Source organism: Oncorhynchus masou, unplaced genomic scaffold (genome assembly GCF_036934945.1).
Source record: "Oncorhynchus masou masou isolate Uvic2021 unplaced genomic scaffold, UVic_Omas_1.1 unplaced_scaffold_3547, whole genome shotgun sequence".
Classification (NCBI taxonomy): Eukaryota; Metazoa; Chordata; class Actinopteri; order Salmoniformes; family Salmonidae; genus Oncorhynchus; species Oncorhynchus masou.
In genome coordinates, this window is record NW_027009954.1 from 20,971 (window position 1) to 37,132 (window position 16,162).

The 16,162-nt window shown below is 44.0% G+C and overlaps 2 protein-coding genes across 3 annotated transcripts; one reads left to right on the forward strand and one right to left on the reverse strand.

Moving 5' to 3' along the window:
• Positions 1 to 592: 592 nt before the first annotated feature.
• LOC135534544 (RNA-binding protein with serine-rich domain 1-like) lies at positions 593 to 7,266 on the reverse strand. The gene is made up of 7 exons (XM_064961503.1): positions 7,174 to 7,266; positions 6,746 to 6,892; positions 6,321 to 6,488; positions 5,899 to 6,004; positions 2,272 to 2,425; positions 1,532 to 1,673; positions 593 to 1,134 (listed from the first exon to the last, which is right to left on the reverse strand). Coding segments are annotated over exons 1-7 (819 nt in total). The 5' UTR covers positions 7,176 to 7,266; the 3' UTR covers positions 593 to 1,034.
• A 13-nt stretch (positions 7,267 to 7,279) lies between these two features.
• Positions 7,280 to 13,784, forward strand: LOC135534543 (uncharacterized). Of its 2 annotated transcripts, none has more exons than XM_064961502.1 (4): positions 7,280 to 7,462; positions 8,023 to 8,772; positions 10,687 to 10,830; positions 12,746 to 13,784. In XM_064961502.1, the coding sequence occupies exons 2-4, from the start codon at positions 8,122 to 8,124 to the stop codon at positions 13,769 to 13,771; spliced, it is 1,821 nt and encodes a 606-aa protein (XP_064817574.1). In that variant the 5' UTR covers positions 7,280 to 7,462; positions 8,023 to 8,121; the 3' UTR covers positions 13,772 to 13,784. The 2 variants fall into 2 exon arrangements, with proteins under 2 accessions (XP_064817574.1, XP_064817573.1); XM_064961501.1 differs by having other exon boundaries at positions 8,052 to 8,772.
• The last annotated feature ends 2,378 nt before the right edge of the window (positions 13,785 to 16,162 follow it).

Sequence of the window (16,162 nt, forward strand, 5' to 3'; positions counted from 1 at the left end):
AAATTTAACTAGGCAAGTCAGTTAAGAACAAATGATTTTCAATGACTGCCTTATTCAGGGGGAGAATGACCGATTTCTACCATGTCAGCTCAGGGAGTCGATCTTGAAACCTGTTACTAGTCCAACGCTCTAACCTCTAGGCTACCTGCCACCCGTATGTAAAGATAGTGCCCTCTGCTGGAGAAGTTTAAACTTTACTACACTAACGATGAGAAAATCTCAATGAGATATTCTCCCTTCCTCATGTCCTCTACTCGCCTCCTTTCAAAAAAGGTCAAAGGCAATTGAGGATCGGAGGCGAGGAACTGTAGAAACAAGTGCTCTTGTATGAAATGACACTGTTCCTACACTAGTGTCATCAGGGAAAGGACGTTTACAGAGTTGGAATCCAAAAATGTGTAAAGTGTTCAAATGAAACACAGCTACTTGTGCTAGACTTTTTATTTATAAAAGGACAAGTAGTGTACTGTTTTTAAATGTGTGCATGTTTTTCTTATATGGTGAAATATAGAAATGTGTCTCTAGCTAGTCAATAAACTTAGGCTGGCATATAGATTTAAAGAAGCCACAGAAATTGACAAACAGTTTGAGGTTGAAGTTTCTTCCTTTTTATTTTCAAAGCATGTACAAAATCAGTACACGGTGGTAAAAAGACAGGCGACACATCTTGAGCAAATCATTAGTACTAAAACAAAGCCTGAGCTCTGATTGGATAACAAAGGACATGACGATCAACAAGTCATCTGAACGAATGTTTGGGAACCTTCAAATGAAAACTGGAAAAACGTAATGAGACAAACAAAACAACTAGACTGTTCACTTCAGACAAATTCTTTTTAGGTACAAGTTCAATTGTATTTCCTTGATTCCTTTCATCCTCTCTTCTCGCCACCTCAAAGCTCATTGGAGGAGAGGGAACATTCCGATTTTGTCCTCCAATGCATTTAAAGGAGGAGACAGGATGCAAGAAATCATGGAAAATACATTCACCCTGGGTTGTTGGGGTGGGCGGGCAGGGGGATAGCGTTGTTCCTCTACCGTGAGGAGTTGGAACTGGAGCGGGAACGATGACGTCTGCGCCCCGGGGACCTGGAGCGTCGGCGCACCGGGGACCGTCTCCTTGGTGACCGAGACCTGCAGGTAAACAAAGCATCACTTGTGTGTCAGTAAAGTACCTATATATTGCGTCATTTGAAGAAACTATCATCAGGTCAACATATTACACCACAAGGAGCTAGAGAGGCACTAGGAGTAGAGAATTAAACACTACAGTAATGTTCTCAGGACAGTAGGTCAGATTGGGGGATTGAAATTACTGTTGAAATTGGTGATTGAACCAAGTATTTGTTACCAGTATTGTACTATAAATCCAGGATGTCCAGGTCACCATAACATGGGCTAGACCCACCAGGGCCATCAGACCCACCAGGGCCACCAGGGCTCGGGCCATCACACCCACCAGGGCCATCAGACCCACCAGGGCCATCAGACCCACCAGGGATCGGGGCATCAGACCAGGGCCAACACTGACCTTCTCCTCATGCGAGGTGGGGTGCGGCGCCACATGGGGGGAGGTGGGGGCATTCTGCGTGGGGGTGACTGTCTACGAGGGGGAGGGCGTATCCTTGGAGCCAACACGGCAGAGGTGGTGATCTCCTGACCATCAATCTGACCTGGAACAACAGAAAGACAGAAATATGCACAAACCTCAACGTCATACTAGAAACATCTCTTAAAATGTATATAAACTCCAGGACATTGAGAATTCAGACTGACAGTACAAGGGGTTAGCCAGCAGTACAAGGGGTTAGCCAGCAGTACAAGGGGTTAGGCTCTGCACTGAGATGATACATTGAGGACGTAGCGTTTGCATGAAAGAACGCCATCATTGTAGGTTTTTAGCTGCTCCACCGGAAGATGGCATCACAGACGAAGCACAAACCACTTTCAGCGTTTACCCTTCGTGAGTCATGCATCGACTGGGAGAAAATTAAAAAGCCTCTCACAGCTAATCTCCAGTCATGTGCTGTTCGTGCAACCAGTGTAACAGCCAGGTTTAATTGGCTACAATGGGAATGTATTACTTGTAGCTCAAAAAGTATGTACCAGGTCTGTTATTGTTACAGTCTACAAGATTGTGTTCAGTAGGCACAAAACGACCGGAAACCAAGAGGAACCATCTGAACATGTCCAATAAGAATTGCTCATTTTCATTTGCAAAACATTCTACTACGCTGTGGCCTAATGAACATGCCCAAGATGCCCTCGTACCACCATCCATGTGTTTCAGGGCCTTCTGGGCCTCCTCTGGAGTCTCGAACTCCACATAGGCGTAGCCCCGGGACAGGTTTGGGTGGAGCCTCTCTACTGGCATGTCAATCATCTTGATCTTGCCGTAGGTGGCAAAGATCTCCTGGATGTGGTCCTGTTCAACAGAAGATAAAAATGGACTTCCAACATGCATCTCTGATGGCATTGCCTCGACAATGATCAACTAATTTCAGTTTGACACAAAATAAGCAATGTAGGCTATAGCGTAGAGAATCATTGTACCATCTAAACCGCTGTGAAATATATTTTCAATATCCCAAAATATCAATATATAAAGTTTTAGAACACCTACTCATTCAAGGCTTCTTATTTATTTTTACTATTTGACATCGTAGAATAATAGTGAAGACATAAACTATGAAATAACATATGGAATCATGTAGTAAGCAAAAAAATATGTATATATTTGAGATTCTTCAAACAGCCACCCTTTGTCTTGATGAAAGCTTTGCACACCCATGGCATTCTCTCAAACAGCTTCATGAAGTAGTCAACTGGAATGCACTTCAAATAACAGGTGTGCCTTGTTAAAAGTTCATTTGCAGAATTTCTTTCCTTCTTAATGTGTTTGAGCCAATCAGTTGTGTTGTGCCAAGGTAGGGGGATATACAGAAGATATATATTTGGTAAAAGACCAAGTCCATATTATGTCAAGAACAGCTCATAAAAGCAAAGAGAAACAACAGTCCATCATTATGTTAAGACATGTGAGTCAGTCAATACGGAACAATTCAAGAACTTTGAAATTTTCTTCAAGTGCAGTCGTAAAAACCATCATACACTGTGATGAAACTGGCTCTTATGAGAACCGCCACAGGAAAGGAAGGCACAGAGTTACCTCTGCTGCAGAGGATACGTTCATTAGAGTTAACTGTCTCTCATGAGGACCACCACAGGAAAGGAAGACACAGTTACCTCTGCAGCAGAGGATAGTTCATTAGAGTTAACTGTCTCTCATGAGGACCACCACAGGAAAGAAGTTAACTCATGAGGACCACCACAGAGTTACCTCTGCTGCAGAGGATACGTTCATTAGAGTTAACTGTCTCTCATGAGGACCACCACAGGAAAGGAAGACACAGAGTTACCTCTGCTGCAGAGGATACGTTCATTAGAGTTAACTGTCTCTCATGAGGACCGCCACAGGAAAGGAAGACACAGAGTTACCTCTGCTGCAGAGGATACGTTCATTAGAGTTAACTGTCTCTCATGAGGACCACCACAGGAAAGGAAGACACAGAGTTACCTCTGCTGCAGAGGATACGTTCATTAGAGTTAACTGTCTCTCATGAGGACCGCCACAGGAAAGGAAGGCACAGAGTTACCTCTGCTGCAGAGGATACGTTCATTAGAGTTAACTGTCTCTCATGAGGACCACCACAGGAAAGGAAGACACAGAGTTACCTCTGCTGCAGAGGATACGTTCATTAGAGTTAACTGTCTCATGAGGACCACCACAGGAAAGGAAGACCCAGAGTTACCTCTGCTGCAGAGGATACGTTCATTAGAGTTAACTGTCTCTGAGGACCACCACAGGAAAGGAAGACCCAGAGTTACCTCTGCTGCAGAGGATATGTTCATTAGAGTTAACTGTCTCTCATGAGGACCACCACAGGAAAGGAAGAACTAGAGTTACCTCTGCTCAGAGGATATGTTCATTAGAGTTAACTGTCTCATGAGGACCGCCACAGGAAAGGAAGACACAGTTACCTCTGCTGCAGTGGATACGTTCATTAGAGTTAACTGTCTCATGAGGACCACCACAGGAAAGGAAGACACAGAGTTACCTCTGCTGCAGAGGATACGTCATTAGAGTTAACTGTCTCTCATGAGGACCGCCACAGGAAAGGAAGACACAGAGTTACCTCTGCTGCAGAGGATACGTTCATTAGAGTTAACTGTCTCTCATGAGGACCACCACAGGAAAGGAAGGCACAGAGTTACCTCTGCTGCAGAGGATACGTTCATTAGAGTTAACTGTCTCTCATGAGGACCACCACAGGAAAGGAAGACACAGAGTTACCTCTGCTGCAGAGGATACGTTCATTAGAGTTAACTGTCTCTCAGAGTTACCTCTGCTGCAGAGGATACGTTCATTAGAGTTAACTGCACTTCAGGTTGTAGCCCAAATAACTGCTTCAGAGTTCAAATAACAGACATCTCGACATCAACTGTTCAGACGAGACTGTGTGAATCAGTCCTTCATGGTCGAAATTGCTGCAAAGAAACCACTACTAAAGGACACCAATAAGAAGATACTTGCTTGGGCCAAGAAACACGAGCAATGGACATTAAACCGATGGAAATTTGTCTTTTGGTCTGGAGTCCAAATTTGAGAATTTTGGTTCCAACCGCCGTGTCTTTGTGAGATGCGGTGTGGGTGAACGGATGATCTCTGCATGTGTATTTCCCACCGTGAAGTATGGAGGAGGAGGTGTTATGGTGCTTTGCTGGTGACACTGTCAGTAATTTATTTATAATTCAAGGCACACTTAACCAGCATGGCTACCACAGCATTCTGCAGCGATATGCCATGCCATCTGGTTTGGACTTAGTGATACTATCATTCATTTGTCAACAGGACCCAACACACCTCCAGGCTGTGTAAGGGCTATTTTACCAAGGAGAGTGGAGTGCTGCATCAGATGACCTGGCCTCGACAATCACACGACCTCAAAAAAGTTGAAATGGTTTAGGATGAGTCCGACCGCAGAGTGAAGGAAAAGCAGCCAACAAGTGCTCAGCATATGTGGGGACTCCTTCAAGACTGTTGGTAAAGCATTCCAGGTGAAGCTGGTTGAGAGAACGCCAAGCGTATGCAAAGCTGTCATCCAGGTAAAGGGTGGCTATTTGAAGAATCTCAAATATATTTTGATTTGTTTAACACTTTGTTACTACATGAATCCATGTGTTATTTCATAGTTTTGATGTCTTCACTATTATTCTACAATGTAGAAAACTGTAAAAATAAAGAACACATGCATTAGTAGGTGTTCTAAACTTTTTGACCGGTAATGTGTGTGCATATATCTTTATTTATCCACTGTACAACAATAATATGTATTTTTACAGCCACAGTACCTACCCCGTAATGTTCCTGGCTTATTTTCTAAAAGAACATGTTGTAAGACTAACATACAATTGGTGCTTCAGAATTCACTCTAGGCCAGTTACTCTGTTAACTCCAGAACTGCCTTCTCCCGGATATCTTCAAAGAGTTCATAATTCAATACAATAATATTGACCATTCCAAGCACCCTGCAAAATTGTGAGATCATGAGAGGATACACAACTGCTACTAACCGCTAACACTGTGCTGCTCTCAACCTGTTATTTTTTTTTTTTTTAACCTTTATTTAACTTGGCAAGTCAGTTAAGAACAAATTCTTATTTTCAATGAAGGCCTAGGAACAGTGGGTTAACTGCCTGTTCAGGGGCAGAACGACAGGTTTGTACCTTTTCAAATCCCCGAGCTGACCTTGCAACCTTTCGGTTACTAGTCCAACGCTCTAACCACTAGGCTACCCTGCCGCCCCATGTCAATAGCCGTGTCGTGTAGTCCCTCACCTTGGTCACATTTCTGGTCAGTCTTCCTAAGTGAACTTTGGTGGGCTTGGGGCCCGGGCTCCTTCTCCTTCGCTCCTTGTCATCTCCCTTCTTCTGTGTTTTGGAACTGTAGCACAATGAACAGTCATTACAAAACCATGAGAGTTTACTAAGTGAAAAGACACTATTTAAAGCTGGACAAACTTGTAGTTTTTCCCACAACTGAACCATTTTGATCATGATAAAACGGCATTCTCAACCAGACCTAGGGTTCAAATAGTATTTGACATATTTCAACTACGTTCAGTGTGTGCCACTGGTTCCATGGTCCTAGACGAAGATAAAATATTTGGACGATTTCAAATACTATGTGAACCCAGGGAATTTCCCAATGAGCGGACACTGTTTAGGACCACAATCACAATGTATAAGCTAGTACTCACGCGGAGCGGGAGCGGCGACGGTTGTCGTGGCGGCGGCGGCCGGGGTCGGGTGACCCAGAGGAACTAGATGAGCTGGAGGAGCTGGACCGGGAAGACCCAGAGCGGCTGGTGCCAGAGGAACTAGAGCCACTGGAGGAACCAGAGCTGGAGCCAGAGCTGCTGCTGGAGCTGGGTAGTAAGATATACATACACAAACAGGCCAGCAACAAGGGTTGTGTTCATTAGGCACACAATCAAAGGAAACTGAGCAAAACAGGGAAGTATCATCTGAAATGTGTCCAATTAACCTCTTGGCCCACTTTGGAGCATAGGGCATTCCAGCTTGGCTTAGCAGTGTGAAAATACCTAGCTAGTGTGTCCTAAAGCACTGTTTGAGGTAGTTAAAGACTGTACAGAGTCTGAAAGAGCAAGCGGGGGCATCTCACCTGCTGCTGCTCCCAGTGGATGCACTGCGTCGTTTGTGGCCCTTCTCCCTGCCTCTCTCTTTGTCCCCCCCTTCCTTAGTGGCAGTCTTCTCTTTTCCCCTGTCCTTTGACTTTTCCTCCTCCTTACGCTTTGTGGGTGACGGTGCCCTAAGTAAGTGAAAACAATATGTAAATTAAGAACAGCATTATTATTAAGTTCCTCATCTTCAAACTCTAACTGTTTATATGTTGCGTTTATGCGACCGCCATTGCCTTCCGCCATTCATAGAACAAGCAAGGCCAGAAACGATAGCTAATTAGCAACGTTGTGCCCTGCTCTGTTTATGTAGCTCAAGCATTAAAATGTATCTAATGTAATGCCAAAATGGTCAACATTGAGAAGATCATAACATGGAATAGAAATAGTTATATAAACCCAGAATACGTACATTTCGTTCGAGTCGGATGCAGGCTCAACCACTCGTTCCGCTGTGCTAAATCTGACGCGTAATGATGACGTATTCGCCTAAATGACGTTTTCCACTTTTTCTCTTTGGTCAACATTCATATGAAAATCTTTAGCTGGCTATCAACCCTCGACCACTGGTTCTACCAGTAAGGTTAGCTAATAGTTACTTGTTAAAATGTATGTTTTCCCCTAACGATTTAGCTTGCACGCTAAAGGAAACGATATGGGTCATTTTCAAATGAGCTGAAAACGTGCAGAATCGTATTGAGGTGAGTTGGCACCGCGATCAAATATGCTTAGCTAGAGCTAGCTCACGTTAGTTATCTATTTAGATCAAATCATTTCCTTTTTTCAGCGTTAAGGTAGGACCTTTCGGCTATGTGTTCACATTGTGGGACAGGTTTGATGCTATCTAGCTAAAATATTTACTTGCTAGACAATGGACAGTAAACTGCTGGTACCGGTGGAGTAATGAAGATAGACTACGCTACGGCTTCAAAGCTTAGTTCAGGTGGAAGTCTGGCAGAGGTTAGGATACACTGCCAGCCATGTTGTTCTATTGGCTTATGTATTATGTTTATTTAGTTTACTAAATCTAGCTAATAATTTATGTATTTTGCCCAAAATAATCAGTCAATTTTGCCTGGAGTCCTGTCCTTCACAAGTTAAATTGCTTTTAATGTCAGTCTAGCTATCAATGTGAGGTTTCATGTGAATAAGATTATGTGATAGAATTGGTGCCATCTGTGTGATTTCTGATCAGTTTAACTACACTAGCTTAATGTATTTATGTTTGAAAGTCTAATTCCAAATGCCCTATTTACTACAGTTAGTAGTGAATTCTCTGTCTCTCAACAGATAGAAGTAGTCTAAGTCCCGATTGGAGAAGGGCTCTTCCAGTGGAGCAGCCTGGAGTGAGTGACCAATCATGGGCCGTCTGGACGATGCTGCCAAGCGCAAGGTGGTGGAGTTGCGGCAGGCGGGTCTGAGCTTCCGCAAGATCAAGGCGGTGCTGGAGCTGGAGAACATCCGGGTGTCTGCCCAGGCCATTTACCTGTACCTCAAGGAGTTCCAGAGGAAGAAGGTTCAGAGGGGTGGTGAAGGTGCTGCAGCCACAGACCCACAGACCACACCTGGGGTTGGAGCAGCGAGGGGAGATGGTGGAAGCCGGGAGGGCTGGAACGACCAGCAAATACGGAATCTACTGAGGGAGGCGTCACGCCACGCAGGCTATGTTGCAGCGTCAGAGTTCGCCAAGCAGTGTCCTGGCTCCAATCCTCCTGAGGTCAGGAGTCAGGGGCCGTCTGGGACAGGAAGCGAAGGCGCCAGCAGAGGACAGAGCAACAGGACAGAGAAACCGGAGGAAGGGAACAAGAAGGAGGATGAGGATATCCAGATTGTCAGTGTCACATCATTGGCTCAGAACTCTCAACAGAGGGGTCTTCCACCCGCAGGAACAGCGGCTGTGACTGTGACAGGCGCCTACATGCGGAAGAGAGCCACGCCCTCGCCAGCTACTAACCCCATACTGGCAGCACGCAAAAGGCTTCTGGATAAGGCTTTGTCTCATAGAGCAAAGGTAGGCACGTCTCATAGTCGTGTGATTCACTAAGACCAAAAAGGGTGCAGAGACATCATGTTTGAGTAGATATATACAGAAAGGGTTGGTAACTGGCGACCGGTGGGCCAAATTGAGGCCGCAAGCAATTGTATTTGGCCTACAGTTTTTTTTTTAATTAAATAAATGTAAATTTCAGAAAAATATAAGAACATTTTCTCCCAAATATTCAGACCAATAAATAGAGATGTGATAGTGTCTCAATGTAATGGAGGTATGTCATTATTCTGGTATTGTCAAATACAATATTGGTTTGGGATTACTTCAGGTCATTTTGCAGTGTACAAATGGATATTATTAGGCCTATGTTCCTGTACTGAGTACAGCACATTGAGTTCATCAAGAGCCTCGGCATTTATGCGCTCTGCACAATTAGCCTGGGGATAGCATCGGAAGCCCTAATCCTCCAGAGCGTGATCAATGAGTTAGCCAGCTAGCTTTGATAAACCAGAACTGACTTTCTGGTTCATTAAATGTAGATGTTTTTGTTTGTCAATTAGACCATGCCCATTTCAAGCTTATCTGTCTAAAAAATACAACGTTATTTCAAGTTGCTGACTAAGTCATTAATCCTGCTTTGTAGTATACCGCTCTGTAGTATACCGCTCAGGCTTCTCACGCTCTGTAGTATACCGCTCTGTAGTATACCGCTCTGTAGTATACCGCTCTGTAGTATACCGCTCTGTAGTATACCGCTCTGTAGGTATACCGCTCTGTAGTATACCGCTCTGTAGTATACCGCTCTGTAGTATACCGCTCAGGCTTCTCACGCTCTGTAGTATACCGCTCTGTAGTATACCGCTCTGTAGTATACCGCTCTGTAGTATACCGCTCTGTAGTATACCGCTCTGTAGTATACCGCTCTGTAGTATACCGCTCTGTAGCTTATCACCGCTCTGTAGTATACCGCTCTGTAGTATACCGCTCTGTAGTATACCGCTCTGTAGTATCACACGCTGTAGTATCTGTAGTATACCGCTCTGTAGTATACCGCTCTGTAGTATACCGCTCTGTAGTATACCGCTCTGTAGTATACCGCTCTGTAGTATACCGCTCTGTAGTATACCGCTCTGTAGTATACCGCTCTGTAGTATACCGCTCTGTAGTATACCGCTCAGGCTTCTCACGCTCTGTAGTATACCGCTCTGTAGTATACCGCTCTGTAGTATACCGCTCTGTAGTATACCGCTCTGTAGTATACCGCTCAGGCTTCTCACGCTCTGTAGTATACCGCTCTGTAGTATACCGCTCTGTAGTATACCGCTCTGTAGTATACCGCTCTGTGGTATACCGCTCTGTAGTATACCGCTCTGTAGTATACCGCTCTGTAGTATACCGCTCTGTAGTATACTGCTCAGGCTTCTCACGCTCTGTTTGAAAGCCTGGGGAAGAGCTCGTAAGCGAAGACGATAAATAAAAGGGCTGTAGTATATGGGGGAGTCTACATGCTTGTGTAAATCTTTCAGAACAGTGTCATTTACATAAAAATCCAGAACCTGTTTTGCTAACATTCCACTCCTTGTACTCTTTTCTTATTTTGCATGTCAATGATTGGCAAGGAGTAGAAGTGTAGCAGAAACAGACTGGTAACCAGGCTCTAATTTACAATCCTTTTGAAATGTTTCAGTAAAAGAAATAGCAGTTTTTGTTGTACATGTTCAGGTAGTACCCCCACACGGTACACTCCGTTTCAACATGGTTCCACTTTCTGAACAACCCTGGGTTGAAACAAATGATCACATGAGGTGTTTTATTTTATTTATTTATTTCACCTTTATTTAACCAGGTAGGCAAGTTGAGAACAAGTTCTCATTTACAATTATTACTGTGGTCATGTAATGTCTAGGCTTTGATTGGATCTTTATTTTTCCCCAGATAAGAGACTCTTCTTATCAGTCCTACCAGCAAGTAGCAGCTCTGCTGAGAAGAGAACAGTCTAATGCTTCTGATGTACAGAGACCTGTGGCAGCAGATCAACCACAGTCCTATGACCCAGTCACTCAGAGGCTTACTCAAGTGGTGAGTACAAGGCAAAGGAAACTCACCATAATATTCACAATTATTATAAATAGTGCTGTTTCAATGTCACGAACTGGCTCGAAGTTCCTAACAAAAAGGGAGACAACGTGGAGATAAGGAATAACAAAATATATTTATTAATTGAACTAAATACAATTAACAATGGTGTGTGTAGTGTGAGTGGTTGCATGCATAAATGTGATGAGGTGTGTTGAAAGGTGCCAAAGCAAACAAAACCTCCACAACCAAAGTCTAACTGTCTGCATGGAGGGAGTCTCAATGAATGGGGAAGAGGCGTATTTATCCCGGGACACACCCGAGCCCAGGTGTGTCCCATTTCGCTGACGACCCTCCCGACTCCCACCGACATCCTATTAAGGAAAACAAGAGCAAAGAATTTGTCAGACAGAGGGGGAGGATGGTCGTCACCCCCATAAAACCAGGGACCAACAAGGACGGTTAGAATCAGGCCAATTCCTAGCATCAGCAACACGCTCAAACAATGAAAAGAACTACGTTTCCAACAATATGAAATGTGTCCGGGCCATGACCAAAAGAGGAACAACCCCTAGGTAAATCTGGGTCAACTTCCCAGAGCAAACTCTCCTGAGAGCTTTCCTTCCCTAACCAGCTCAAGCCGCTCTTGTTGCAGCTTGATTTTGCACACTCCAAATCCTGTTTAAATTGCAATTCCTTTTCATACTTTAGCTGAAACAGAAGCAGTTCTTTCTGCTGTTCAAAAAGAATACTAGGGCTAACAGATGGTGCCGCCATCGTAACGAAATGGGAGATGGCGAGTCCTCGGCAGAAGCTGCCACAGTGGTAACTTCAAGAATACCACTCCAGAGTGGCCTTCAATATCAACCTAAGAATTTGACATTTATCACCAATTTCAAATTGTAGTGTTAAGCAATCTTCAACAGCTGTTCCTTAGGACATCATTCTAACAGTTCCTCTGATGGAAAGCCAATGAACGTGTCTACGTAAGATGCCATAGTCACAAGTAAATACAAAAAAAATAATCTCGCTCTTCCCCTCTGCTGAGAACACCAGACCACAAGAGAAATGAATCACACTGGGCACCACAGAAGAGAGATGGTATGGAGCTTCCCCAAAACCTACAATAACTCAACCCTAGTCTTTGTGCGGATTTGAGGTGGGTAATTACACGCTGTAGCTTGGTGTCAAGGGAAAAAATAAAAGACACCCAGCACACTGGCAGATTCCCTCAAGCCACAGATGTGCCCCGAGACAACTGCTCAGTCCACGGACACCAAACAAAATAACCATGCCCAACATATTCCAAAGTGAAACACGTCACTAAGCTTAACGGGGGAAAAGAAAAGCTATAGCTCTGGGTAGCAAGTTTCACTACCCTACCCAAATCTCCCACTGAGGTACACAGCCGATTGTGCTCACATTGTGAAGTTGTTTTAAACATCTTTATTGAACAGTTTTATTTAAAGATTTCAGAATTTCACATGAACAACTTACATTTTGTCTGCTAACTACAGGTAGGCTACAGTTACATGTATACTTTTCACAATTCTGGCTTAGACCCAAGGTCTGAACGTTACCCCAATAGCAGGGACAGTTGTAACACTGTCTTTAATGGTAAACCATTAAGGGTAATTCAACAATGGTATGATTTAAAACCGATATGGATGAAAATACACAAAATGGACCCACAAAAAGAGTTCTCTTTTAGGCTTGTCATATTGAAAAATGTATTTTAAAACATGGCCTCAAAACAAATCTGTCAATGAAACCAAAGATTGATGGATAAATTAAACTTCATAGTTATGTAAAGACTAACCAATCATTGGCACATGGAACAGCTTTCTAAGTAGGTTTTAATTTTATATATTTAGCCTGTTACAACTGACCCATGTTACAATGGACTTGTACTCTGCAGAGGAATTTGGATAGCCAGCAAGGAGGCAGTGTTCCCAGACAGATGTTCCAGCAGAGAGTCGGTGGCCAAGCTGTCCGCTCCCCACACCCTGCTCCTCCCCGTGTGGGTATCCGGCTCCCCAACCCCCCACCACCACCACCCACCTCCCAGGGTAGTAGCCCTGTCATCCGCCTCCAAAGCCCTGGGAGCCAGGGCATGAACCAGGGCCTTCTCAGGAGAGACAGGAACCCCAGCCCTCAGCAGGCAGCTCACCAGGAGGCTGGAGAGAGATGTGGTGGAGGTGGGGGTCTCCAGGAGCAGGTCCAGACCCTGGGCTCTGAGATCCACAGCCTGAGCCTGGCGGTGCGCATGCTGGTGGAGCAGCAGTACCGGCTGGAGAGGGAGCAGGTCCAGCAGACCCAGGTCCAGAAGCAGATTCTCAGCACCCTGCAGACCCTGGCCTCCAGACTGGAGGCACCCTGTACCAGCCTCCACCAGCAGCGACAGCATGCCAAAACTCCCCCACCCCCGGTCTTACCTGTCTTAGGCTCTGCCTCCTACAGCCAGGACACATTCCCCTTCAGCCAAGGAGGGTATGCTCAGTGCAGCCAAGCCCAGCCCAGCTACAACGGGATGGACAGCTCCAGTCTGGAGACCATAGAGACCTTCAAACTGTCCGGACAGAGCCCCCGTGGCATCAACGGCTTCCAGACGGGCAGCAGCAGTAGTACCACCGATAGCCTCCTGCTCACACACACCCCTACATACACGCTGGCGCACACACAGCCTTACTCATCAGCCTACACACAGCAGCCACACACTCAAACACACATGCCCTCATGCACACAGTCTTACGCCACCACATACACGCAGTCACACACACAGTCCTATAGAGGAACAGACAGTACAGAATGTCCCAGCACCAGCACAGAGGGAGCTCTCCAGGACTGCATGGCCCCCACCCAGGCCTCTGTTGACCTGGACTCAGACATCACAGTCTCCCCACAGGAAACCCAGCTCAACATCATTAAAGTGGAGGCACTCTAACATGCTGACCAGACCGTGCGTGCGCCATCGTGGGCATGTTGATTTTGTCCACCCACACCAGACACAATCAGGGCACGCAGGTTGAAATATCAAAACGAACTCTGAACCAACCATATTCATTTGGGGATAGGTCGAAAAGCATTAAACATGTATGTCAATTTAGTTAGCTAGCTTGCTATTGCTAGCTAATTTGTCCTGGGATATAAACGCAAGCGGTGTAGTCAGCCTGTAAGGCTTTAGTTCACTCGTATCCAGACTTATAGAGACAGTTTTCTCAACACAGATTAAGCCTAGTCCGAGACTTAAAAGCATGTATAATGGAAATTCTGAAAAGGTGCTTTAGTCCAGAACTATGCTTAAACTGGTGTCTGGGAAACCAACCCCATATAGGGTTCAGTTCCATAGTTTCAATCCAAAGTTGCTTCTGCTCTGTTCACATTTGTACATTTAATTATCCACTACCTCTCCTTTAGCCAAATGTTTCAGTACATGTTATGTCTTGGGTTTTTAAGGGATTTCTTATGTTTTTGAAGTATGTGTCATTATTTTTTAGAACTGTGATATCCCCATAGAATTGAATACCACTTCATTGTCCATTCTGAAAGGAACATTTGTCCTCGAGACTATCTACCATTTTTACATGAAACACTTATTATCAAATCACAAAGAGCAATACAGAAGAAGCATGTCTTATCGTTTTAATAATGCATTTGGATTATGTTGCCATCAGTCTTGACAGAGCATAAAACTCTTCACCAATGCAAGGTCTCTGCTGCCTTCTGCTAGATCAGCCTTAAAGTGCAGAATGTCCTGTCTGTACATAACTAAATGTACTTGAATAAAGTGCTACATAATATCCAACAAATTAGGAAGTTATTAATATTTGTGGAACTGATAGCCTTTTAACTACTTTGCAAATATGAAACAAATGGACAATCATATCAGTCAAAAATATCAAATTCCTAGTCATGCTTCATAACCAACTTTACAAGACATTTTAAAAATAGGTTATATTTTACAAAAAAATGAATGACTTAAGACATTGTTTGCAGAATATATGACTGCAGTTCAATTCATAATTAATATAATTCACCAATACATTTTTTGGTAGTCCAAAACATATTGCTATCAGGTTGTAAATGACAGCTGGTCTGGTACATTGTTTGCTGCCTCCATTCGGGATGCAATGTTTCAGTTTCAATGACTCAATATGCAGCTTCATTAAATAGTACCCACAAAACACCAGTCTCAACGTCAACAGTGAAGAGGCAACAACGGGATGCGTCCTTCTAGGCAGAGTTCCTCTTTCCAGTGTCTGTTCTTTTGCCCATCTTAATCTTTTCTTTTTATTGGCCAGTCTGAGATATGGCTTTTTCTTTGCAACTCTGCCTAGAAGGCCAGCATCCCGTGGTCACCTCTTCACTGTTGACATTGAGACTGGTGTTTTGTGAGTACTATTTAATGAAGCTGCCAGTTGAGGACTTGTGAGGCGTCTGTTTCTCAAACTAGACAATAATGTACTTGTCTTCTTGCTCAGTTGTGCACCGGGGGCCTCCCACTCCTTTCTATTCTGGTTCGAGCCAGTTTGCGCTGTTCTGTGAAGGGAGAAGTACTCAGCGTTGTACGAGATATTCATTTTCTTGCATGGAATAGACTTCGTTTCTCAGGACAAGAATAGACTGACAATTTTCAGAAGAAAGGTCTTTGTTTCTGTCCATTTTGAGCCTGTAATCGAACCCCCAAATGCTGATGCTCCAGATACTCAACTAGTCTAAAGAAGGCCAGTTCTATTACTCCTTTAATCAGTACAGCAGTTTTCAGTTGTGCTAACAATTGCAAAAGGGTTTTCTAATGATCAATTAGCCTTTTAAAATTATAAACTTGGATTAGCAAACACATGGCATGGGATCACAGGAGTGACCTAGGATAGGATAAAGCAATCCTTCTCACCCCCCCTTAAATGATTTAGATGCACTATTGTAAAGTGGCTGTTCCACTGATGTCAGAAGGTGAATTCACCAATTTGTAAGTCGCTCTGGATAAGAGCGTCTGCTAAATGACTTAAATGAAATGTAAATGTGATGGTTGCTGATAATGGGCCTACGTAGATATTCCATTAAAAATCTGCCATTTCCAGCTACAACAGTCATTTACAACATTAACAATGTCTACACTGTATTTCTGATTAATTTGATATTATTTTAATGGACAAAAATGTGCTTTTCTTTCAAAAACAAGGACATTTCTAAGTGACCCCAAACGTTTGAACGGTAGTGTATATATTTATTTATTGAGGAGACCTTTTCTAGAGCCAACTCAGGGTCAGGAATACAGGAGACAGTGGTTTTATCAGAGTAGAACATGTTATGTAAAAACCCTTCAGCAGAAACA